The 25,294-nt window shown below is 48.8% G+C and overlaps 1 protein-coding gene across 5 annotated transcripts in view; it reads right to left on the bottom strand.

Annotated features, from left to right (window-relative positions):
* Positions 1–21,960, bottom strand: part of ADAR (adenosine deaminase RNA specific) — a 39,196-nt gene extending 17,236 nt beyond the window's left edge. For 2 of the 5 annotated variants that reach the window (XR_004973203.1, XM_036342517.1), the window contains exons 1-2: positions 4,817–4,964; positions 4,324–4,410 (exon numbers count right to left, since the gene is read on the bottom strand). Coding sequence is in view for 2 of the 5 variants with exons in the window: in XM_036342517.1 (XP_036198410.1) it covers positions 4,324–4,410; positions 4,817–4,831 (102 nt within the window). In the remaining 3 variants the exon portion in view is untranslated. Of the gene's footprint in view, positions 1–4,323; positions 4,411–4,816; positions 4,965–21,840 lie in introns of those variants that run through there. The other 3 variants (XM_036342519.1, XM_036342515.1, XM_036342518.1) reach the window with 3 other exon arrangements.
* Positions 21,961–25,294: the final 3,334 nt, after the last annotated feature.

Raw genomic sequence — 25,294 nt, 5'->3', positions numbered from 1 at the left:
GAATTTTAGGGAGCTGAGAGTGAATCTTCCACTCAGCAAAACACTTACCCTTTAAAAATAAAAACAAACAGATATTTTCTTTCCAAAAGAAACAGAAAGAGCCCTAGCTGGTTTGGCTCAGTGGATAGAACATTGGCCTGTGGACTAAAGGGACCCAGGTTTGATTCCTGCCAAGGGGCACATGCCTGGGTTGCGGGCATGCAGGAGGCAGCCAATCAATGATTCTCTGTCATCGATGTTTCTCTCTCCCCCTCCCTGCCTCTCTGAAATCAATAAAAACATATTAAACAAAAAGAGAACAATAGCCTAAGTGCAAAGGGGCCAGAGGACCAGGGTATGGACTGCAGCACAGACCCCTCGTGTCTAAAATCTATCCTTTGGGTGATTAGAACCAAAGGAGATGCAAGTGGAAGCCAGTCCTGTGCGGCTATGACAGAAGACCCTCCCCTCCCCCCAAGGGCAGCCGGAGCACACAGGCTCCTCGGCTCATCACCGCCAGCATCTGGTTTTGGGGCGGATGGAGGATTCCTTAGAAAACAGACACATGTGCTCATATCTGGCGTGGTGCTCAGGCCTGGAAGGGACGCTGGCACTAGCTTCTAACCAAACCACCAGCTCACCTGGATGAGTGGAGCTGGCAGGGTCACTCCTGGAGACCTCAGCCCCGCCCTCCACACTCCCTTAGCTCCCTCCCAATGGCTGTTTCCATGGTTACATTGTGTCCTTCAGAACCCAGTCCCATGGGCACAGCCACGCCATGTGCTCACAAACTGCCATACACTTACCAGAACACCGAGCACTTGCCTCTCCCCCCCAGCACACACACCCCTGCTCATCCTCTCTCCCAGGCGGGGGTGGAGGTGGGAGACCCAGGGTGGGGCTGTCAGAAAATACTTTGGTACCTTCCTGTGGGGCTCGCAGACGTGTGTATGTGTGTACGTGTGCGTGTGCGTGTGTGTGGTGGACGTGAGGTTGAGGGGACAACAGCTGGGATCACTGCTTCCTCCTGCTTGTCCCCTGGTCTGATTCTCCTGAGGGGCCAGGACCTGAAGCCGGGACCCTTTTTCAATAACCACATCCTCTGCTGCCATTAGGGGGTTTAGCATCCCTGCCACACCCCCTCATGCTCTCCCGGCTGTGGAGTTCCCCGATGACCACCACTGTCTAGCTTCTCAGGCAGCCTCACTGTGACTCCAGCGGGGCCACCACCAAACCTCCAACCCGGAGACTCTTCCAGGGGCCGGCAAACCTTTTCTGGAAAGGGTCAGGCAATCTTCAACTGCAGCACAAAAGCAGCCACACACAACGTGGAAACTGTTACACAGGACAGGGGTCTCAAGGTCTAGGGAGCTCTAAATGCTATTTCTTGCTAGATGTTACATGTAGCCTAGCATTCCGCAGCTAGACCTGTAACCTGGAAGAGCGGACAGGAACTCAGCTGGGATGAAAGCAGCCAACTGCAAAGGACACATCAACAGGTAACTGACCAAACGGTGTATCTAAGCCAGCCGTGGGCGAACTACTGCCCGTTTGAAATGAATAAAACTAAAAAAAAAAAGACCGTACCCTTTTATGTAATGATGTTTACTTTGAATTTATATTAGTTCACACAAACACTCCATCCATGCTTTTGTTCCGGCCCTCCGGTCCAGTTTAAGAACCCATTGTGGCCCTCGAGTCAAAAAGTTTGCCCACCCCTGCCCTAGGCCCTAGGCCCTAGGCCGTCTCCTAAAATCTCCACCCTTAAAACCTTAGGACTGCCTGGCCAGTGTGGCTCAGTGGATTGAACTTCATCCCATGAACCAAGAGGGCCCCGGTTTGGTTCCAGGTCAGGGCACTTGCCCGGGTTGCAGGCTTGATCCCCACTAAGGGGCATGCAAAAGGCAGCACCGACCGTCTCCTCACACGTTTTTCCTTATGTCTGCCCCTGCCCCTTTCGGCCGCCCTTTACATATAATTAGTCGCCAGGGTTTTAAGGGCCTCTTCTTCCTTCCCCAGCTTGATTTCATCCACTCCCTCAACCTAAACTAGCCTCTTCAGAAACTGTCAAATCTATTCTCTCCAGCCACCACCTTGTCCTGGAGCGTAAGACTTGAATTTCCAAACGCCTAGATAATCTGTTCACTCAGCTCTCCTACTATTACCGCCAACGCCACATATTCCAACCAAATTCACCTTTCCCCTCAAGCCAGCCCTCTCCTGCTGTTCTTACTGCTGATAATGGCACCCTTCTCCAGTTAGTTCTGAGTCATCTTTGCTGCCTGTCTGCCTTCCTCCATCCAAAAATCAGGTAGTTGCCAAGTCGTACCTTGTCTGCCACCTCCGAATTTTCCCTTAAGTGTGCATTTACAGTTCCAGCCCCTCGGTACCTCTCACCCGGGCTACGGAAGACAAGAGCCTCTAATCTCCCCTGCCTCTACATCCTAGTCCACGCGGCCTGCTTCTCCCTCTGTTGCCACCTATTACAAGTCCAACCCGTCCTTGCAGATCTCCTTAAATGCTTCCAGCCTTTGAACTCCTCCTTCTCGGCACCTGTTATGCTGCTGACTTTACCTTTTATCAGAGCTATCGGTTTTTTAAAATGGTGCACATAGATTGCAGTATATCTGAAAGGCGATTAACAATATTAGGTATTCTAGAAATTGTGCTCAACTCTCCACTCCCAATATTCCCAGGGAGCACTGACGGGGGTCTGCAGTCGACTCCACAGGAAGCTCCCGCATCCCCAGCACCTGGCATGAAGTTGATCCCCAAACGTTTGTGGAATTAAGACCAAGAACAAGACATCCCCTGACGCACTATCCCTTCCCTTCTTGCCGCACACGCCTTTCCCCAGCACGCTGCTAGGGGCACAGTGTGCGTGTACAGAGTGGGAGTTGGCTCACAAAAGCTGAATTATGGGGATTTCAGCGCTTCTGTTTAGTTCTTTGACTGACCTTGGTAAAATAACTGTTTCAAAATGGCTGAAGTCAGTTCCTAGCCAAATGTTTTTAGATCTACACTGCTTCTACTTGGCCAAAGTCTGCAAAACCTTTTAATGTTCATCTATGTAAGAGTAGAGTAAATCATGACATGTTCAGACTATGGAACAGTACTCACAGTTTAAAAAAAAGTGTTGCGATCTATTTGTATTCACCTGGAGGAAATATAGGCATGACAGAATGTTAAATTAACCGGCAAAAAAAGCACGCTGCAGAGGAACATGCATGCTAGAACGCCCCATGTTGTAAACACAAGAAAAACCCATGAATATGTGCGTGTGTGTGCACACACTAGAATGCGCACAGAAAAAGGGACACATACATTTGTTAACAATTGCTATTTTAGGGAAAGGTTAGAGGGCGGTTATTTTTTCCTACTTGCCCTCCCCAAGTCCCCTGAAAGACAAGCCAAGCCAATCCACCCCTTGAGAACAGCCATTTGCAGAACCACTGAATGGGAGCGAGGGCAAGAAAGTGGGGAACCACCTCAGGTCGGCCATTCTTAAATCCCTCCATCGCCACTCACCCGCTCTGGTCTACGTGTCATGAAAACGATGTAACAAGCCATTTCACATTCACTGCCCTGCAAACCTGCACTTCAATCTCGTCTCTTATATTTAGCATCAAGAGACGAGCCCCCACTTTTACTACGTGGGCTCCATAGAGAAATATATTGATACGTGTGAAAAGCTGCTTTTCCTTAAGTGCCTAATTCTTTTAAAGAAAATATAAATAAAAAAGAAAGATATATATGCATATACGTATGTTTGTGTATATATATACATGATCATGGTTATAGTTATAAAGCCGTATGTGCTTTGGCTTTATGTAGTCAAAACTCAGAATTATACACTAAAAAGGGTAAGTTTTACTGTGTAAATTTATCTCCATTTTTAAGATATATATAAATACATATACATGTATGTATATACACAAGGTGGACGAAAGTAGGTTTACAGTTGTAATACAAACAAATAATACAAGATTAAAGCCTGCCTGGTGTTGCTTAGTGGTTAAGCACTGACACATGAACCAAGAGGTCAACGGTTCGATTCCTCGTCAGGGCACATGCCGGGGTTGTGGGATCGATCCCCGGTTGGGGACGCACAGAAGGCAGCTGGATCAATGTTTCTCTCTCTAAAATCAATAAAGACATTAAGCCCTCGGACCAAAGGGTCCCGGGTTCGATTCCCATCAAGGGCCAATGCTCTATCCACTGAGTCAAACCGCTAGGGCTGTCCTTTTATCTTTGTGGGTTTTTTCCCTCAGAATAAAGCTAAAGGGACGCATACAGTATATATGCAGGCTTTTGCTTAGCACAACGCATTTGAGATCCACCTACACTGTTGCATGTGTCAGCCCTTCCTTCCTTTTTTTTGGCCACGCAGCAGTCCATTACATGGATGTCCGCCACTGTGTGTGTCATCACCTGTGTAAGGACATTGTTTTTCCAGTTTTTAGCGACAATGAATAAAGCTGCTATCAACTTCCTCCTAAGGGTAAGAAGGGTGGTTTTCACTTCCCAAACGCCTTCAGGAGGTGCAGAGGATGCAAAAATGAAGCCTGTTGTCCAGGGGGCTCCAGGAGGGGTGCGGCCGAGCACCCGAGGTCCAAGCCGAAGGGGAGGCGGCTTTGCCTGGCCCTGGGCTCCGGCCTTCCCCCCACAAGCCTCTTCCTCCCACTGCCCCGCACGGCAGAGCTGGTTACCCCGACAGACAGGACTACAACAGCCGTTCTGCCGGGCAGAGCACACACAGCACGCGAGTGCGCGCACACTAGTTACCGGCTGAAACGCGGACGGTGGGCCCACGCCGGGAGCTCAGGGCCGCCCTTACCTGCCTCAGGTCCATGGCGCCCCCCGAGGCATGACCAGGCAGCGCGACCCTCCCCCGGGTGGCGTGGGTTTCCAGGGGCCAGGCTTCTGCTCGAGGCTCCACAGGTGCGGGGGGCTGCGGGGCGTCCGAGTAGCCGGACAGGAAGCTCCTGGGCGGGGAGGGTGAGCGGGTTGCGAAATGGCTCCGGTTCTATTTCACTTTCGTTTCCCCGGAAGGACAGCCCCTTTGGAAACTTTGGGCAGCTCGGGGGCGGGGCTCGGGCAGCTGTGGGGGCGGGGCTCGGGCAGCTCTGGGGGCGGGGCTCGGGCAGCTCGGGGGCGGGGCTCGGGCAGCTCGGGGGCGGGGCTCGGGCAGCTCGGGGGCGGGGCTCGGGCAGCGCGGCCTGCAGCCGCTGGTTTCGCGCGGATCACAGCCTAATCCCTCCTGGCAGAACCGGGTAGGGTGCTGTTTCTTTAGGAAAACAGCTGTAAATACCGAGCGCAGGATGCCCCGCCACCCTCTCAGGACGCCAAGGGCTGAAGTAAAGGAAAACAAAGGCACCAGGAAAGAGGCGGGGCGCAGTTCAAATGGCTGACGTCCCTACTCCTGTTCCTTGAATATTATCAAGGACAGGAGCCAGCAGGAAGCTGCTATGAACGTCCTCCTGCGGGCTGAGAAGGGAAGCCCTCTCCATGCATATCCCTTTACTCCTCACAACAGCTCTGCGGGCAGGCCTAAGTCCCACGTTACAGATGCGGAAAACCAGCTTTCCAGGTCTGACCGTGGTCACACTCGCTGGTTACGCTGTGACTTTCTAAAAGTTCACTGTTATCTAGATCAGTGGTTCTCAACCTTCCTAATGCCGAGACCCTTTAATACAGTTCCTCATGTTGTGGTGACCCCCAATTTCATTGTTACAAATTGAACAGAATTAAAGCATAGTGATTAATCACAAAAACAATACGTAATTATATATGTGTTTTCCGATGGTCTTAGGCGACCCCTGTGAAAGGGTCGTTCGACCCCCAAAGGGGTCGGGACCCACAGGTTGAGAACCGCTGCTCTAGAGGAAGCGATTCAACTGGTTTCATGATCATGCTATGCGTCTGCTATTTTGTTCAAGATTCTATCGATCAATTCTAGTGCTCAACACACCCTCACCTGTGAACATTTTCTTTTTCTGTGTTTAATTTTATCCCCACTGCTTTTGAGATTTACAAGGCAGTCCCTTTAGGGCAGTGGTCAGCAAACTGTGGCCCCTTGAGTGTGGCTCTTCCACAAAATACCACGTGAGGGCGCGCATGTACAGTGCGATGGAAACTTCGTGGCCACACTCAAGGGGCCAAAGAGCCGCATGTGTCTCGCGAGACGCAGTTTGCGGACCACTGCTTTAGGGCATTATCACCAGCACATGCCCTTCTCCACTCTCCTTTTAAAAAAAAAATATATAAATTCTTAGTGATTTCAGAGAGGAAGGGAGAGGAAGAGAAAGAATGAGAGAAGGAATCAAGGATGAGAATCACTGACCGGCTGTCTCCTCCATGCTCCCTCCTAGGGATCGAGCCCACACCGGGAATCGATCCTGGTTCTAGGCAGGGAATAGGTGTCACATCCCCATATCCCTGGCATGTGACTTTCTAAATAAACTTCCTCTTATAATTTGAGTTTCTTGGTTCTGAATTCTTTCTTTGCTGAACTTGAGTACTGAGGTCTGGTAACATTCTGGTGTCACTTCACCACTAACAACAACTGAAATGTCTATCAAAAATAAAATGCATAAATGATGGCAAATGTCTATGATGGAATCCTATATAATAAAAGGCTAATATGCAAATAGACTGACCAGTGGAAAAACCGAACAAGTGATCTCTATGACGTGCGCTGACCATCAGGGGGTGTGCGCGGAACATGGCAGGTGTCGGCCGCAGCGGGATGGTGGAGGTAAGCGGGGGTGCCAGCCCAAGGCGGGGTGCCGGTGGCTGTCATGGGGTGAGCCTCTGGTGGTTACTGAAAATTCCTTGCTCCTGAACACTGTGTTCTCACCGGTGCTGCACCTGCTGCCGGCACGGGAGCCGCCACTGGCACCTGCTGCCGATGCCTGGTGCTGGCCCCGATCGCTCGGCGCCTTCAGTGGGTGCAAGCGGCAGCTGCCGGCCCTGATCGTCCCTCAGGGCTTCTCCACCTCCCCGTGCTCCTGAGGGGTGATCAGGGCTGGCAGCCACCTCTCGCACCCACTGCCGGCACTGGCCCCGCTTGCACCCACAGCCGGTGCCAGAGCCGATGGTTTCACCCACTGCCAGCTGCTGGCCCTGATCGCCCCTGAGGGCTTCTCCACCTCCCCCTGGACCTAAGGGGCGATCGGGGCAGCAGCCACTGCTTGTACCCGCTGATGGCGTGGAGCAATTGGGGCCAGCACCAGCAGCGGGTGCGACTGGGGCTGACGCCATCAGTGCATGGGAGTGGTGGTGGTGGGAGCGGGGCTGCTGGCAGATAGGAGACTGGGGGCTGTGGCGGGAGGAGCAAGGTGGGGGTGCGGAGGATGGGCCAAGACCTGCCCCCGTGCCCACCACAGCCTCGTGGCCCACAGCTCCTTTCAAGGTGCATGAATTCATGCACTGGGCCCCTAGTATTATATAGCAACAAAAATGGGAGAACTAGAACCACATGCAACAAAATGAGTAATCATCTAAACATGATATGGAGGGAGAGAAACCACAGACATATTATATGGTTCCATTTACATAAAAGTCCCAAACTGGGCAAAACTGCATAAAAGACAGGATGGTGGTTACCTATAGGGAGGATGGGTTGGGGGTTTGACTGGGAAGGAGTGTGCTGGGTGCTGGTGATGTTTTAGCTCTTGGCTTGGGTGGTGATTACATCTATGGTTGCTTTCCAGTAGTTTATTAAGTTACACACTTACGCTCTAAGCTGTACGTCACAATTTATAAGGTGAAAAATAAGAACAAACCCCCACTGTAACCATTCCAGCCTCTGTTCCCACATTCTATTTTCCATTTAAGTCAAATGAGTTATGTCTTACCTCTTCTTCCTTGCCTCCGGGCTGAACAATTCCACAGCCCTTAATCCTCCTACAAGAATGTTCCAGAAAAGTCTTAATCACTGCTGTTGTGCAGGGGAAAGTGCACGGCTGCTGCCCCCATCCCTTTTAAGCAGATGGAAAATTTGTTTCCTAAGCAGAGGGTCAGTTTGTTCCTTGAAAGAACAACTACCCTTGTCATTTAATCTTAGCAGCTCAAGTAACTGTGGACAGTCTTATTCATAAACATTTCATCCACCCCACTCCCCAGTAATTGTTTCAGCTCCCACAGGGTTGGGAGGTAGTGACATGGTGACATAAACCTTCGTGCTATTCTATTGCAGGGACTTGATGCATCGGATGAAGCTCTTTACACCAGAAGTAACAGGTTGATTAGAGAAAATTTCAGAAAATACAGACAAGCAGTCAAAATGATCCCTACCCCTTCCCTGTTAGTTCATCAGTGCCTTTCCTTCCGGTGTTCCCTGCGCACAGCGGCACCAGGCGCACGCTGGCGCTCCTCTCCTGATGCGGGTGCTCACCTCCCGGGGGTCTGAGTGCCTGCTGCCCCGCTGTGCAGGAACCGAGGGCTATCTGCTAACCACCACCTACACGGCCAAGAGTTCCCATCTAGAATGAGGTGCGCATAAAAAGCCCTCACTGGCAAGCAAGGCTTTCGCACAGCATGGCGAGCTCTGGCTCCACGTGAGCGAGCCTTCAGGGCCCTGGACTTCCCCCCGCTATGGAGGACGGTATCATCTGGCTACTGAGCTGGTTTTCGTTTCCAATTCCTGCTATTCTTGCCTTTTCCCTGTAAGGAACTGCTGCTCTGGCTTGTTGTGGCTCCTCTGTTTAATCTCACTGTGTGCAGGGATGAGCATTTACAAGTCTTTTCAGCCTACAACTTCCTATAACCAGACTACTGCACATATGGGCTACATCCAATCTAGCTCCCTATGGTGACGCAGATGTCTGCAAACTCCTTCAACATTTGCTCATACAGTGATCCTGCAACAGAAATGTATTGCCTGTGAATGCATGCTACTAAACTTGCAACGTATTATCAAAAAAAGTAATAAGTAACTGTTATTTTTAATTACCAGGCTATTGTTTTAGAAAGGATATGCACATAAATAAACTCACCTTCTTATATTTAGTCCTAGGAAATACATAATAAGCAAATTGTAGAGTTGTGAGGACAAATTTAATGGCTTCCTTTTTTGTTGTTTCTTTTCGCTTTTTTTTTTTTTTAAATATATTTTATTGATTCCCCTACAGAGAGGAAGGGAGAGAGATAGAGAGCCAGAAACATCGATGAGAGAGAGAGACATCGATCAGCCGCCTCCTGCACACTCCCCGCTGGGGATGTGCCCGCAACCCAGGTACATGCCCTTGACCGGAATCGAACCCGGGACCTTTCAGTCCGCAGGCCGACGCTCCATCCACTGAGCCAAACTGGTTAGGCTCTTTTCGCTTCTTTATCGTTGGGTTTTTATTCCACTGCAACAGTTACTGCTACATCGACGTAATTTCAAAATCTCAGGGCCTCCCCATAGTAACCCCATTTGCTTTGATCAATTGTGAGGCCTTCTGCAGACAGACTAGTGAGTTGCCTAATTGGCTGAGTAGGGCTCCACAGCTGTATTTATGCTGATATATATACTCTACTGATGTTAATGATTAGACCGGCTTTTTTTTTTAGACTGGCTTTTGACAAGAAACAAGAGATGCCTCAGGTATCCCCAGAAGAAACAGGTCTCCAAAAGTGGTTAAGTGCCTGTACCCCAAATTATCCGGTAAATGAAAAAAGAAAAGTGGTATTTTGTAATTACCTACTAGAGGCCCGGTGCACAAAAATTTGTGCACTGGGAGTGGGGGGGTGGGGGAGGGGGGTGTGTCCCTCAGCCCGGCCTGTGCCCTCTCGCAGTCTGGGACTCCTCGGAAAATGTCCACCTGCTGGCTTAGGCCCGCTACCTGGGGGATTGGGCCTAAGCTGGCAGTCAGACATCCCTCTGGCAGCCCGGGAGCCATCAGGGAGGGGATGTCCACTTGCCAGTGGGGAGCAGGCCTAAGGTGCAGTCGGACATTCTTAGCGCTGCTGAGGAGGCAGGAGAGGCTCCCACTACCACCGCTGTGCTGGCAGCCATCAGCCTGGCTTGTGGCTGAGCAGAGCTCCCCCTGTAGGAACGCACTGACCACCAGGGGGCAGCTCCTGCATTGAGTGTCTGCCCCCTGGTGGTCAGTGTGTGTCATAGTGACCAGTTATTCCCAGTCGTTCTGCTGTTAGGGTCAATTTGCATATTACCCTTTTATTATATAGGATAGAGGCCTGGTGCATGGGTGGGGGCCAGCTGGTTTGCCCTGAAGGGTGTCCCGGATCAGGGTGGGGGTCCTGCTGGGGTGCCTGGCTAGCCTGGGTGAGGGGCTGATGGCTGTTTGCAGGCTGGCCAAGCCCCCCAGCAGGGACCCTCACCCCATGAGGGTGTGGCCATCCTGGGTGAGGGGCTGATGGCTGTTTGCAGGCTGGCCACAGCCCCCAGCCACCCAAGCTCCCAGTGTAGGCTGGCTGGAAGCAAGTATCTGGGATTTATTTATCTTCTATAATTGAAACTTTGTTGCCTTTAGTGGAGGCTACAGCCGGCCAGGGCAAGCAGGAAGCTTGGCTTCCTCCATTACCAGGGAAACCAAGCCTCCTGCTTGCTCCAGCTCCCTGCCACCATCTTGGTTGTGTTAATTTGCATATAGTTGCTCTGACTGGCTGGTGGGTGTGGCTTGTGAGTGTAGCAGAGGTATGGTCAATTTGCATATTTCTCTTTTATTAGACAAGCAACCAGGCATTGTGATAGTAGGTATCTATAATAATAAAAGTGTAATATGCTAATTAGACTGGATGTCCTTCTGGAAGACCTGGACAAAACCAAGGCTGCAAGGGAAGCCTGGGTCTCTGGTGCCAGAGGGACACTGGTGCCGGCAGCCAGGAGAAGGAAGGCCTACTCTTGCACAAATTTCATGCATTGGGCCTCTAGTTATCATATATTAAGGCTATCATATTAGTAATAGTGTCAAAACAATACTAACAATGGCTAACAGGCCTCTGCTGAATATTTTACATATAAGTTTAAACAGTTAATGTACACTTAGCCTCATAATAACCCCACAAGATGACCCTGCAACTTGTGGTTTTATGCATTAAGCTCTGACACCCTTCACCTGCCCTCCTACGCTAGGTTGGTCTGGCATATACCACCTGACTGCCCTTTAGTTCGGCTCTGACCACAACAGAGAGGTTCTGCTGAGTCAGGGTCCAAAGGGGGGCCTCCCAGTCACTTTTTCTTCTCTCCCTCTTCTCTCTGACCCAGCCTGTGAATGGCTGGGCTGAGTCCCACCTTCCTGCCAGGGCAATGCTCCCAGGTCCATGCTTGTAGGAAGCAGCGGGGACACGTGCAGCCTGTTGCAGGCAGGCCTGCTGGCAGCTGCTGCCTGAGTTCTGCAGTGCTTTCTAGGGAAACAGGCCGATTTTACCAACAGCTAACTGCAGAAAGCCAATTTGCCAAATGGCCAATTCTCTAAATAACCAATTTACTAAGCAACCAATATGCTGCATTAACTTTTTTCTCACAGCTCTCGTCTTTGTCTTTTTTTTTTTTTTTTTTTTTTTAAAAAAAGGCATTTTAGGATTAACATTTTTTTCCCTTTATTGATTTTTAGAGAGAGAGGAAGAGGATAGATAGAAACATCAATGAGAGAGAAACATCATCGATTGGCTGCTTCCTGCACGGCCCCCAATGGGGATTGAGCCTAAAACCTGGGCATGAGCCCTGATCAGGAATCAGGGAACGGAACCAGGGACCTTCTGGTTCAACCGCTGAGCCACACCAGCCAGGCTCGTCTTCCTTTTTTCAATTCTGTCTTCATAATAGTATTAGAGGAAATGTACGCTGCCCGTCTCCCTACTGCTGTAGAACTGGAAACTGAAGTGGAGACTAGGGGACGGAAGGGGTGAGGCTGAGGGCTCCTGTAGAACTGATTCTCTGGGAACTGACCCAGAGCCATTTCCAGGTGTTTACAGTCTTCTTTCCAAAGGGAATGAACAAAGCTTTGCTATTCCTAACATCAATCTTTTTTGTTTTGGTTAATCCTCACCCAAGGACATTTTTTCCATTGATATTTTTAGAGAGTGGAAGGGAGGGTGAGGGAAAGGGAGAGAGAGAGAGAGAGAGAGAGAGAGAGAGAGAGAGAGAGAGAGAGAGAGAGAGAGGGAGAGAGAGAGAGAGGAGAGAAACATTGATGCAAGAGAGACACATCCATTGATTGCCTCCTGCATATGCCCTAAGGGGGGGGCCGGAGATGGAACTTGCAACCCTTTGGTGCAGCTCTAACCACTCAGAACACTGGCCAGGGCCTAACACATATATTTAAAAGCATTACCTTCAGCATTGACAAGTTCACAATAACTTGCATCTACACACACAGAGGAGAAGGCGTGTGAAGACAGTGCAGAGAGAGATTTGAAGATGCTGCCCTTGAAGACGAGTGATGTGGCCACAAGCCAAGTAATGCAGGCAGCCACCAGAAGCTGGAAGAGGCAAGGAATAGATCTTCCCTAGACAGAGCCTCTGGAAGGAGCACAGCCCTGGGACACCTCAATTCGGCCTAGTGATACTGACTTCTGACTTCTGTCCTCCAGAACATGAACGACCTTCTGGACGAAGCCGGGGCTGCAAGGGAAGCCCGGGTCCCGGGTGCCAGAGGGACGCCGGTGCCGGCAGCCAGGGGAAGGAAGGCCTACTCTTGCACCAATTTTGTGCATCGGACCTCTAGTATGTACATAATGTATAAAGCCCACACACTTAGACAAGATAGTACATACATACATACACAGTGCTCCTGTGGGTCAGCACTGTAGTTTATCTTTTAATCCTCATGACCATCTTCTGAAAGATATGCACGATTACTGTCCCCATATTACAGAAGAGGAAACCAAGGCAGAACAAAGCTATAGAGGCTGTTCAAGGTAACAGCTGGCGCTTTGACTCCAAAGTGGGTGCTCTTGGCCGTGGCCCTGAGCTCCCCACTAAAAGTGCAGTCAGTAAAAGGCAATCCACAAAAAGGAGGCACCAATGCCCATCAAACATTTGGTGAGATGTCCAATCACACTAACAATTAAGGCCATGAAAAGGTGATATTATTACATTTTCATTCAGAAAATCAGCAATTAAAGAAATGCAATTTCTCAGTGCTGGCTGGGGGTTCCATAGCTGCCTTCACAACGGAATCTGCACTCTAGGAACCCACCTGGCCCCCTCCAAAATGTTCTCACATACGACCAGGTTACCTCTCATCTCCTTTCTGTAAACCCATTAGTGGCTACCCATCGCTCTTTGGATAAAGGCCCAAGTCCATAACAAGGTCTGCAGTGTGCCCCCACTCCATGGCCACGCCTACCCTATCCACACTGCACAAAAGGCACGTCCACCCTGTCTGCCCCACAGCCACAGACACTCCTGCGGCCTCGTGGGAAGCTTTCTTCGTAATCCTTAGCACTAGCTGTAGTGACACACCTGTATGATCATTTACGTTGTAGTGTCTTTCTTTCCTGAACAGAACAAGTCTTGTAACCCCAGGACCCAGCACAGTGCTTTGGCTGTAGAAAGTACTCAGCAGCCCAGCCGACGTGGCTCAGTGGTTGAGTGTGGACCTATGAACCAGGAGGTCACTGTTCGATTCCCAGTCAGGGCACATGCCTGGGTTTCGGGCTCGATCCCCAGTGGCGGGCATGCAGGAGGCAGCCAATCAATGATTCTGTCTCATCATTGATATTTCTATCTCTCTCTCCCTCTCCATTCCTCTCTTAAATAAAAACAAATATATATTTAAAATATAAATACATATTGCATAAAACTTGCCCTTACGAAGCTCAGTATGGTAATAGAAACAGTCATGTAAACAAATTAAAATATGATGTGATAAGGCCACAGGATACCACTTCACAACTATCAGAATGGCTAAAATAAAAAACTCGAGATAGCGAGTACTGGTCAGGATATGGAGCAACTAGGACTCTTGCACACTGTTGACGGGAATGTAAAATGGCACAAGCCACAGGAAAAAAGCTTGGCAGTTTCTCCTAAGGTTAAATACATAACTACCCTACGACCCAGCAACTGTGCACCCGATACAGAAAAATGAAAAGAAATGGCCATAAAAAGACGTACAAGAATTGCCATAGAACCAGGGGTAGGAGAAAGGGAATGGGGAGTTGCTTTTTAATAGACGCAGGGTTTCAGATTTACAAGATGAAAATTTTCTGGAGCTGCCCTAACCGGTTTGGCTCAGTGGATAGAGCATCGGCCTGCGGACTGAAGGGTCCCAGGTTCGATTCTGGTCAAGGGCATGTACCTTGGCTGCGGGCACATCCCCAGTAGGGAGTGTGCAGGAGGCAGCTGATTGATGTTTCTCTCTCCTTGATGTTTCTAACTCTATCCCTCTCCCTTCCTCCCTGTAAAAAATCAATAAAATATATTTAAAAAAAAATAAAGTTCTGGAGCTGTTTCACAACGTGAATAAACATAACAGTACTGAACTGTACCTTAAACATGGTTATGATGGTAACAATAATGTTTATAGAGCTTTATTCTTAACTAGAGGTCCTTTGTGCATAGCGTGTGTGTGTGTGTGTGTGTGTGTGGGGGGGGGGGGGAGTGGCAGTCCCTCAGCCCAGCCTGCACCCTCTCCAATCCGGGATCCCTCTCACAATCCAGGACCGCAATCCAGGACCGCTGGCTCCTAACCGCTCACCTGCCTGTGTGCCTGCCTGCCTGATCGCCCCTAACTGCTTTCTCCTGCCGCCCCCCCCCCCCGCCCCCCGTGGCTTTGTCCGAAGAATGTCCGGTCTAATTAGCATATTACCTTTTCATTAGTATAGATAGCCTCAAACTGGAAACAAACCAAATGTCCATCAACTAACAGATGAATGAATAAACTATTGAGGTATATTCATACAGAAGATACTGACACATGCAACATGGTTTAACCTCGCTGGAAGAAGCCACGCACAAAAGTACAATCCATTTACTTTAAATTTTAGAACAGGCAAAACTAATGTCTAACGTCCGACGATAGACATTAGAACAGTGGTGGCCCTTGGGGATGGTGGTGACCAGAAAGGCACACGAGGGAACTTTCTGGGGTGATGGAGATGTTTTATTCTCTTGGTTTGAAAGGTGATTAAATGGATAGACTATATATTTGTAAAATCCACTGAATGGCACACATAAATGATGTGCTATTTATTGCAAAAAGAGTTAGGGGAACAATGGGGTAAGGGCACCGGAAGAGGCTAAATTCATCATCTTGGCTACCACTCATCATCTGGGCTACACACACATTTGGCAGAACAAGAATACTTCCTTAAACCAGATCAACAGACGCAGATAAACACTTTCATGCAGCAATTTATGGAAATGCTAAGAACATTAAGATCATCATGAGAAGTACACATGTATCTGAATCTCAGTTTCATGGAGCAAGCTTTGATATTTTGATCAATTATTTTTAAAAAAATATTTTTATTGATTTGAGAGAGAAAGGGAGGGAGAGAAAAATAGAAGCATCAATGATGAGAGAGAATCACTGATTGGCTGCCTCCTGCACACCCCCTCCTGGGGATCGAGCCCACAACCTGGGCATGTGCCCTTGACTGGAATCGAACCTTCAATCAGCAGGCCGACGCTCTATCCACTGAGCCAAGCTGGCTTGGGCTTGATCAATTATTTTAAAAAGGAAAAATACGTCATGTTTGCACTAATGCAAAGACCTTTAAAATGAAACACAGACCATTATCTAATTCAAACTGATTTTATGTAAAACATTACTTAATATTTTCATCAAATATCTTGTCATAATCTGAAATAAAACTAAAAATTAGCTTTTAAAGTAATAGGTCAAAAAGCTAACTATGAAAGACTAGAATACAGAATGAGGAAAAAACATTTTAAAGCTTATAAGCAAAGGAAGAAAAATTAAAAACACAAAATATGTCTACATAAAAATGAAAAATATGTATATCTGATGATAAAGCCAAAATTATATGGCAAACACAAAACTGGAAAAATATTCACAGCAAATAAAGTTTTTTGTTTTTTTTATAATGAACATATACTCGTGTTTTTTTAGAAAATTTGTATAATTTATAAAAATAACACAAGGGACCAGACAAAAATTTTAAACACAGAAATTAAAAAAAAAAGATAAAAATGGTTAATAGGCATATGCAAAGAGTTCAAACTTAAACATAACAAAAATGCAAATTAAAATGAGATGCCATTTTTCAATTTAGCTAAGATTTTCCTTTTTTAGTTAACACACCCAATCCTTGAAAGGGCAGGGAGAGAGAGGGCCAGTGGAATGGGCGGGCACTGCAGTGTAAACTATCATTCACTTTTTAGGGAAGCCAGTCAGGACTAAGCACTACAAGAGGGAGGGGCCTGATGTTTGGGGGTGAGTGTGGGGTTAAACAGCAGCCTGTCACCTCAAGTCTTTACAGTATTTCCATGAGAACTTTTCTTTTGTGTTAAAAGAAACAAATGGGAACCCCCACCTCCTTTAGTTGCTGTTGCTGGGAGGGGAGCATGACATGAATGGCCTTCTGCAAGGCACCGCAACAACCGGGAAGATCTGGGACCTCCTTGGGCGAGCGGGAAGGGCAGAGTTCACTCCGGGCCGCAGGCCCCCCATCCAGCTCTGCACCCCCAAGCAGGGCGGCTTTGCCCGGGGAGCAGTGGTGCGGGCAGCGGAAGCACCCCGAAGCAGCTTTGGGAAAGGCAACGTGCAGATCAGCACGTAGAACGTGGCTGCATTTGGAAACCAAGCAACAACCCAATTATATATATAATATTTGATTTTATTAGTAGCTGTAACTGTACAACCCTAAGCAAAGGTCAGGAAGGAGACACACATCGGGCTATTATCAGTAGCTCTATTTCTGGAGGATGAGGTGAGCTGGATGGAGAGGTCTCATTTCTTTTATATTTTTCTAACCTGGAATTATTTGTCATTATTATTATTATTATTATTACTTAGCCTTTCTTGAGTGTTCTGGTACTTAAAAAGAAAAATGTTTGGAAGTGCACAAGCTTTGATCCCAAAACCCTGGTCAAAGAATGAGTTGTTATTTATAAAGGGTTTAGAACAGTGTCTGGCATATTGTAAGTGCTCAAGAAAACGATTTAAAAAAAATAAACAAGGAAAAAGACTCAAACTATAGAAAAAGCCTTCACATACACCCATCGTCGTCTGGAAAGGCTTGAGGGAGTCCATCTCACGGGGAGGAACTTCCAGGGGCTTCTCCTGGGACTTGACCCTCGGCCTCTGCAGGTTCAGACATGCACCTGGGGGAGAGGCTCTGCCCTTCCAGGATGGACCACGTGGAACCTGAGTCCACGGACATTTACAGGATGGACCGCGTGGAACCCGAGTCCACGGACATTTACAGGATGGACCGCGTGGAACCCGAGTCCACGGACATTTACAGGATGGACCGCGTGGTACCCGAGTCCACGGACATTTACAGGATGGACCGCGTGGTACCCGAGTCCATGGACATTTACAGGATGGACCGCGTGGTACCCGAGTCCACGGGCATTTACAGGATGGACCGCGTGGTACCTGAGTCCATGGACATTACAGTGAGAACTGTATCAGGTAGATCGGAATCCTCATCAACACCACGCCAGCGTTTTCTCGCTGTGGGCAGAATTTCATTCATTTGTTTGATAACATTTATTAAGCACATACTATGTGCCTGGCACTGTCCTAGGCCTTAGCGATACAGCAGTAAACAAATGAAAATTCATTTCCTATTATTTTCATGAAGCTGATGTTCTAGTGAGAAGACAGGCAATGAACACAAATATATCATGTCAACTGGCTGCATGTGCTATGAAGAAAAGGCATGGCAGCCAAGCATGGGGGGGGGGGGGGGGACACAAAGCAAAGGCCACCTCTGTTCTCGAGGGCTCAGTCTAGAGAACTGACCAGTTTGGACAGCAAACAAATCAAACCCAGGGTTGAGTTGTGTTGCGGTGTTTACGGGAGCACCGAGAAGGGGTGCCTAATTCATCGATGGAGGCCGAGGAAGGCTTCTGGAAGGAGAGGCCTCACCTGAAACCACAAGGAAGACAGCCATTGGCTTCTAAGGGGAGGGCAGCCCAAAGGGCAGATGCAAAGGCCGGGAAGGGATGGAGAGCACGATCGATGCCACAACAGAACAAGTGTGCGAACGACAAACAGCAGTGGATTCATTTCGGCTGGAAGGCTCTGGTAGGGCCTCAGAGAAGTGGGATATGAGTGCACATACAAGCACATGCATGTAGACACACACGCTTAGTGTAGTCACCTGCTGTTTTTGCCTGCTGAGTACTTCTGTACTTCCGCATCCCATGTGGTTATAGAGAGGTAGTTTATTCCTCCGTCCCAGGAAGTGGGCCTGTGGCACAGACCTGTACCATCCGTCACAGATCTTTCCCAAATATTTAATTTTGCAACAAACTAGTATGTACCTGTCCACGGTGATTAGCTTACAATGCCAGAAGACAGCTCCAAGGTCATAGGCTGGGGGCTGCCAGTAGCCAGACTTTTCAGTATGTGTAGAGAGAAAAGCAGGAGAGACTGAGGCTAATAAACCAAAGGAGGAGAGAAAGGCAGGGCCAAGAGAGTCCTCATGACTTCATTTCAGCCTCATGACCCAGCCATGCCTGAAGCTCATCTTTGTATCTCCTAGTTACATGATCAAAGAGGGGACAATAGCCCGGCCAGCATGGCTCAGTGGTTGAGCGTCAACCTATGAACCAGGAGGTCATGGGGTTTTTTGTTTGTTTTGATTCTTTTTTTTTTAAAAAAATATTTTATTGATTTTTTTATAGAGAGGAATGGAGAGAGATAGAGAGCCAGAAACATCGGTGAGAGAGAAACACTGATCAGCTGCCCCCTGCACATCTCCCACTGGGGATGTGCCCACAACCCAGGTACATGCCCTTGACCGGAATCGAACCTGGGACCCTTCAGTCCGCAGGACAACGTTCTATCCACTGAGCCAAACCGGTTTTGGCGGAGGTCATGGTTTGATTCCCAGTCAGGGCACATGTCCAGTTTTCGGGCTCAATCCCAGTGGGGGGCATGCAGGAGGCAGCCAGGCAATGATTCTCAGTCATCACAGATGTTTCTATTTCTCTTTCCCTTTCCCTTCCTCTCTGAAATCAATTAAAATATACATATATATGAAAACCCATTTTTGCTTGTTAGTTTACATTGGTTTTCTGCCATTTGCAACTAGATTAATATACCCCCCTTTGGGGAAGGTTCTTCACTGTGCGTGTGGTAGTGGTGGGGTACAGAGGAAAAGGGAGGATGGGTTATGTCAGAGGGTTTCTCCCATCAAGCTTGATGAAGATGGTGAAACAGGTGGCTTCCAGGTATCCGAGAGGACACAGAAGCGGCAACAAAAGCTCTTTGGAGTGTAAGTCGCCGTTAGTATGGATGGGTTCTATAAACCTTGTGAGTTCCTAATAATTCACCACACAGCCTTAAGTCATCTTCACACAGAGCCAACAGAAAATACCAAAAACGCTAAAAATATGACCTACTTAAACCCACTTTGCTATTCCCACATTAATGTACATCAGTCACAGATCTTGCCCAAATATGTAATTTTGCAACAAACTCGTATTTTGAACTCTTTATCCCCGATACCAAACATTCATCCAGTGCTCCCCAGTTAACTCAAGCAGCTGGAGACATTACGGTCCAAGTCTAACAGATGTTATAGCGAAATAAATGACTGTATCTCAAGAGATCACCATAGAAGCCCAAAAGCTTAGATCCTGTTGTTCACACATCTTAAAACTCTAATCAGTTGGTCACAGATAACAATATCAATCTTGGCCTCAAACACAGCTTTAAATCTTTAAATCCACGAATCAGAAAGATGCTCGTATTACATATAGCTGGGCTTAAGGGAGCCTTTGTGTATTAAGCAATGGGTCTCCTTCTGGCAGAAATAACAATACCTTAAGATTTTTTCTTTTTTCCACGGGCATTTACCAAATACCTATTGCGTGCCCATGATCCCCGCACTGTGTGCCCATAAGCCTTCCCTGTTTTTTTTCTAGGTGAAAAAGCCAAATCTGGTTCCACATCTGGACAACGCTGGGCAAAATAAAAAATAATTTATCACTGGACAATTTGAGATGTTATTCTTGCAGCAAATACCGGCCCTCTACTCTCCTTATGCCTCCCTTCCCCCACGACACAGGACCACATTTCCAGGACTCTGGCCACTGAAAAATAACAAGACCCAAACTACAAGCCTGAGGGCCTGGGTTCCAGTTCCAGTTCTGTCATTAGCTAGAATCAGAATCTTGGCCAAGACTCACCTTTTGCATCTGTAAAATGGGGATAAAAATCATTGCTCTGGATTGCTGTTGGGATTAAATTAATTAGCACCTGGAAAGTGCTTGGTACAGTGTAAGGCACCTAACAAGTGCTCAATGAAAAGAAGCTATTAATTAATACGAATAAAGTGAGGCCTTAACCTCTTTCCAGGTCTAAAATGTTGAGGTCTGTAGTAGAGAGATTATGTGTTTTGAGATCCACCCTTCCACCTACCCCCACCTAGCCGCCCAGCCCGCCAAGTCTGCTTTATCATATCTGGCGGAATAGCAAACATCCAAAATAGCAAAACGTTCCCCTGTTTCTCAGGCAGCTGTAGCAATGGGAAACCTTCAGAGGGAGGGAGCACGTTCAAGGGCCTGGGGGCTGTGCCCTTACTATTAATAGTGAGACACTTCAAATGCTGACGACAACCCTGCCAGGTAGACAGAATTACCCTCCTTTTGTAGATAAGACCACGTGGGGGAAGAGGGGCTCACTCAATGTCACGCCGCTGGTAGAGGGCGGACCCCACTCCAAAGTTCATGCCCCTTCCCCCCCGTTTCCCTGCGCCCCTGCCCCAGCAAGCACTCAACTGTTTGTCAAAGAATGAACAAGTGAAAAGGATATTCCAGGACCTTTGAAGCGATGGGAACAAGCCTTCTCTGGTAAAGAAAGAAGTTGGCACCATCACTCTCATTTGCTCAACAATTGAATGCTCCTGGGTTCTCTGCTTCCAATGACCTATTCCAGCAAATCGGGGCTCCCTCGCAGGCCACGGCCACGGCCGCGGCGCAGGCCGGCATCCTCCTTTAGCTGCCTCGACTCTGCGCCCTCTGCAAACCACGCACCGCGTTGAAAATCCAACGACAGGTGTCTCTCTTTGAAAGGCAAGTTCCCCCAACTCTGACACCAACTCGGGTAGCACCTGCAGCCGGCTTACCGTCTAATGGGCGCCAGAATCAAGCCCAGCAGGTGAAGGAAGGGGAGGTGACGCAACGAGGCCTCCCGCGCCAGGGCCGGGCCGGAGCGGAGCGCGGCAGCCGTGACCCCCGCAACGGGCTCCCCACGGCGGCCGCCTACGCCATCCCTGCGTCAGGCAGGGCCCGCGCGGCGGATGCTACTACCCCCGGGGCGCGGCGCGGGCCTCCGCAGCGAGGACGCGGCGGCACAGGAAGGCGCGCGCCACGGCCGGTCCCGGCGCCTCGCAATCCAGTCACTCCCCGAGGCGAGAGGGGAGCCAGGGCCTTTGGTACCCAACTGTTGGGCACCACCTGGCACGCGCGCCCGAGCATCCGTGCGCAGCCTCTGCTGCCCGCAGCCGCGCACACACGGGCGCGCACACGGACGGCACCCGCCACCCGGGCCCCGGCGCCCGCCTCCCCGCCGGGCTGCAAGCCCAGCCGCTGCCCCCAGACCCGCCTCCCTACCCGGCCCCGCGACCACCCTCGGAGCCCACGGGGGAACCCACGCGGGAGCCCACGCGCCACCCCTCCCATCCGTGTCCGAGCCCGGACAGGCGGCGCGAGCCGGGCGCCCGGCCGGGGGGGTGATGGCGAAGAAGGAAACGAGCTCTTACCGGGGCCTGCAATTCTCCGGGACGCAGCCCACGGCGGAGCTGCCACGGCCGCCCGGCTCTCCCCCCGCCCGCCCCCACCACGTCGCTCTCTACCTTCGGCCGGGAATCAAAGGCCCGGGCGCGGCTTGGTGACATCACTGGCGCGCCGCGCGTGGGAGGCGCACCACGTGATCCCTCCCTCTTTTGTTTGCGTCCTAGTTAAGCGGGGACCTTGTTGCTCCGTCTTCCCTGCGTTTTCACGGATCTGTTAGTGGCAACGTGGGCACGATGGGGAGGCGGTGCCTGGGTGCATGTTTGCTCAGAGCCCTGGTGAAACGCCTCGGTCCTTTATAACGCAGCTGGGCCGAAGGCCTGGGCGGTCTGTGGGTACCATAAACGTCATCTCGATGGCCCTCGAGAGTCAGTAATGCACTATCATCAGTAGTCCTTGGAAGCCCGTTTATACTAAATTATTTTAAAAGTTATGTGATGCACCCCCCCCCCACCTCTCCATCACCCCAACCCAAGAACACAGTATCCGTGGGCTTTCATCTACACTTTCAATGTCCCAAGGCTTAAAATATTAACCAGTAACTTTCCTCTACTTATAAGGGGTCCCATCCTTCCTCACTGTCTCCCCCTCAGAAGTCATTTCCATATTTGCATTTGCACAAGACTTAGTCAACTCTTACTTTACTTTCGTTTCACATTTATGAGTATTACTATTATTATCGTTAATCCTCTCCCGAAAATATTTTTTCGCCATTGATTTTTAGAGAGATGGAAGGGAAGGAGGGAGGGGGACAAAGAGAAACATTGTTTGGGATCCAACCTGCAACCCAGGCATATGCTCTGGACTAGGCATCAAACCCGGACTCTTCAGTGTTCGGGCCGAGGCTCTAACCACTGACAACACCGCCCAGGGCTGATTTCTTCCTTTGAGCTCAGAGTACTTATCCAGGCTGTTGTTATTTAGATAAACTTCGGAATCGTGGAACTGAACGTCTGCTTTGGTTTGTCCCATGTCCCTTCTGTCCCTCTAGTAGCAGAACCCCCTCTTTCTTGTGAGGAATCTGATTGGGCTGACCCGCCCCTCTTCAAGGCGGTCTTATGACCTAGATCTGGCCAATCAGAATCCTCCTCCACTCTTCTGCTTCACAGATTAGCTGATGGCGGGGCATGCAACTCAACATGCAGGGAACCAATTAGAGTCTTTCCTAGCTTTGCAGGTGGAGCCAATGAGGAAGATGGCTTTTTCTTCCAGGTTAACCAGGATGGTCTGAGAGGCCTTCCCGAGGCCATCTCCCCACCATGGGGGATGGGGGGGGGGGGGGGGGGGGGGTTACTGCCTGGAGAATGAAGCCAAGGCGGAATGAATCGACTGACAGATGAAGTGAGCGGAACCCTGAGGACGTCTCTGATCCACACCAGCTCCATTAGAACCCAGAGCATCCTTGGCCTTCTCTCAGTGTAGGGAGTCAGCAATGTCCCTTTTACTGCTTACGTTTCTGTCATTGCTAGTCAAAAGACTCTTGTCCAATACAAGTATTATAGGGACCTTTATCTGAGTTTAACAGAAACAAAGCAAAATAGAAATGAAACGAAAGTGGAAGAAATGCTGAATTTGAGATAAAGCTTTTTTTTTGGGGGGGGGGGGAACAACAGACAATTTCTTTTTTTAAGTTAAACAAAACATGATGAATACATTTCAAGGTCGAGGTAATTGTGTTTTATAGTTGAACCTGAGGTTTCTTAATAAACATAAGTTTAAGTTTCTAGAACAACTTAGTCAATTGTCTCAAAAACTAAATGCCACCTCTGATGTCTAACCAATCAACCCAACCAACCACACGTAACTCCTTAACCTTCCTTCATTTTAAAGCAGAACGAACACCTTTTAAAATGGAAGCCTTCAGCCTGCATTTAGGGTCATTCTTTAAATTAGTAGGGGAAGGAATTAATAAGGAAGTGACTGATCTATAAGCAAAATATTCTTTTATGTGGAAAAAAAAAACCTTTCAGAAAAAAATAAAACACACACACCCAAAAGGGGAGAAATAATGATAGCCATGCCTATACTAGATTTGCAGTGTGGACTCAACCCGAATGGTTCCAACGCTTCATTCAAATGATTCTCTCCTCACTCTCTTGCGTGTAGCCCGTGTAGATGAAAGCCCACTGACACTGTGTTCATGGCATCCAATTTCTTTTAATGTCCCGAGGGCTAAAATACAATTCTTTTTAGAGACATTTCAGAATTTTTGGGAAAAGATTTAAGCTAATTTGGCTGCTGGCACCAAATACTCTCCAGTGCAATTTATTTCGGGGAGAACCATTTAGTCGATATTCTACTGAAAGTCATGTGGTTACCACAGGGAAGGACCAACCTTGTCTGGTGGTGTATTTAATAAAGTGAAACATGCTTTACCTAACTGTCTCCCCATCCTGAGCAGGAAGGATGCTCTGCAGGGCAAGTGTGCTCTGCTCCTGGTCCCACAACCCCAACCCGGGCAGCTGTATGCGGGTTTAGAGCAGGGGTGGGGAACAGCCATTTGCGTATTTAAAACATTTGTGGGCCCTACAAGATTATCAACTTAAAAATTAGCCTGCTCTATTTGGCCAAACATTAATGAACTCACCCCAATGCCTTGGCAGGGCCAGACCACACGGTTTTGTGGGCCTTATATGGCCCGAAGGCCGGGCGTTCCCCACCCCTGCCTTAGAGCGTCCGGCTGAGGGTCCTGGCTCAGTGAAGATTACAGGTCAAATGCCAGGTGAGGGGAAATACTCTCATGCTCATATTCTTATGGGGGCTATTCTGAGAATCCTTTTTACAATGAACTCTCCCATGACTCCATAACGAATGGGGCAAAGCCCTTCATTAGGTTAGCATAAAAATTGTAGTTATGTCTGTCTTTTAGCTTATTCCGTGTCCTCTAGCCCGGCAAATACTTAGGTTTTCAAGCCAGCTAATAGATTTCTATATGATGGCAGGCAAAACTAAAGGGCTGCTGGTGCTGTCAAGGGTCTGGTGGCCTAAGATCAGGCCTTTGAGTCCTGGCTCTTCTGGGTGCCAGCGCTATGACCCTCCTCACTCAAGTCCTGAAATTGCCAGAACCTCAGTTTTCACATCTATGGAATGGGACAATAATATGATAATTGGTAGGAAAGGGCCTTGGAAACTAAAAGGGGCTAAAATGCTGCTCTTTTACCCACATAGCATTCTGAGCTGTTTCTGAAAAAATTCCTTCATTTGTTAGAACTTATACACCTAATTACCCAAATACCTACTATTTGCACAAGGCTGTCCCTTCTATGCAAATTCAACAGAGCAGCTAGTTTTCCTAAATAAGCCACCACCACAACAAACCTAGTTAGTGGAAGGTAAACATGCAGTTTTAGACACCCGCAGGTAACGTGTTTCCCTTATGCATTTGGAACGAGGTGAAGCCCAAGGCCTTTCTCATCGCCTGAT

The sequence above is a fragment of the Myotis myotis genome, unplaced genomic scaffold (genome assembly GCF_014108235.1).
Source record: "Myotis myotis isolate mMyoMyo1 unplaced genomic scaffold, mMyoMyo1.p scaffold_m19_p_18, whole genome shotgun sequence".
In the NCBI taxonomy this organism is placed as follows: domain Eukaryota; kingdom Metazoa; phylum Chordata; class Mammalia; order Chiroptera; family Vespertilionidae; genus Myotis; species Myotis myotis.
Note: the sequence above shows the minus strand (reverse complement) of the source record. Positions and strands in the feature narration are given on the sequence as shown.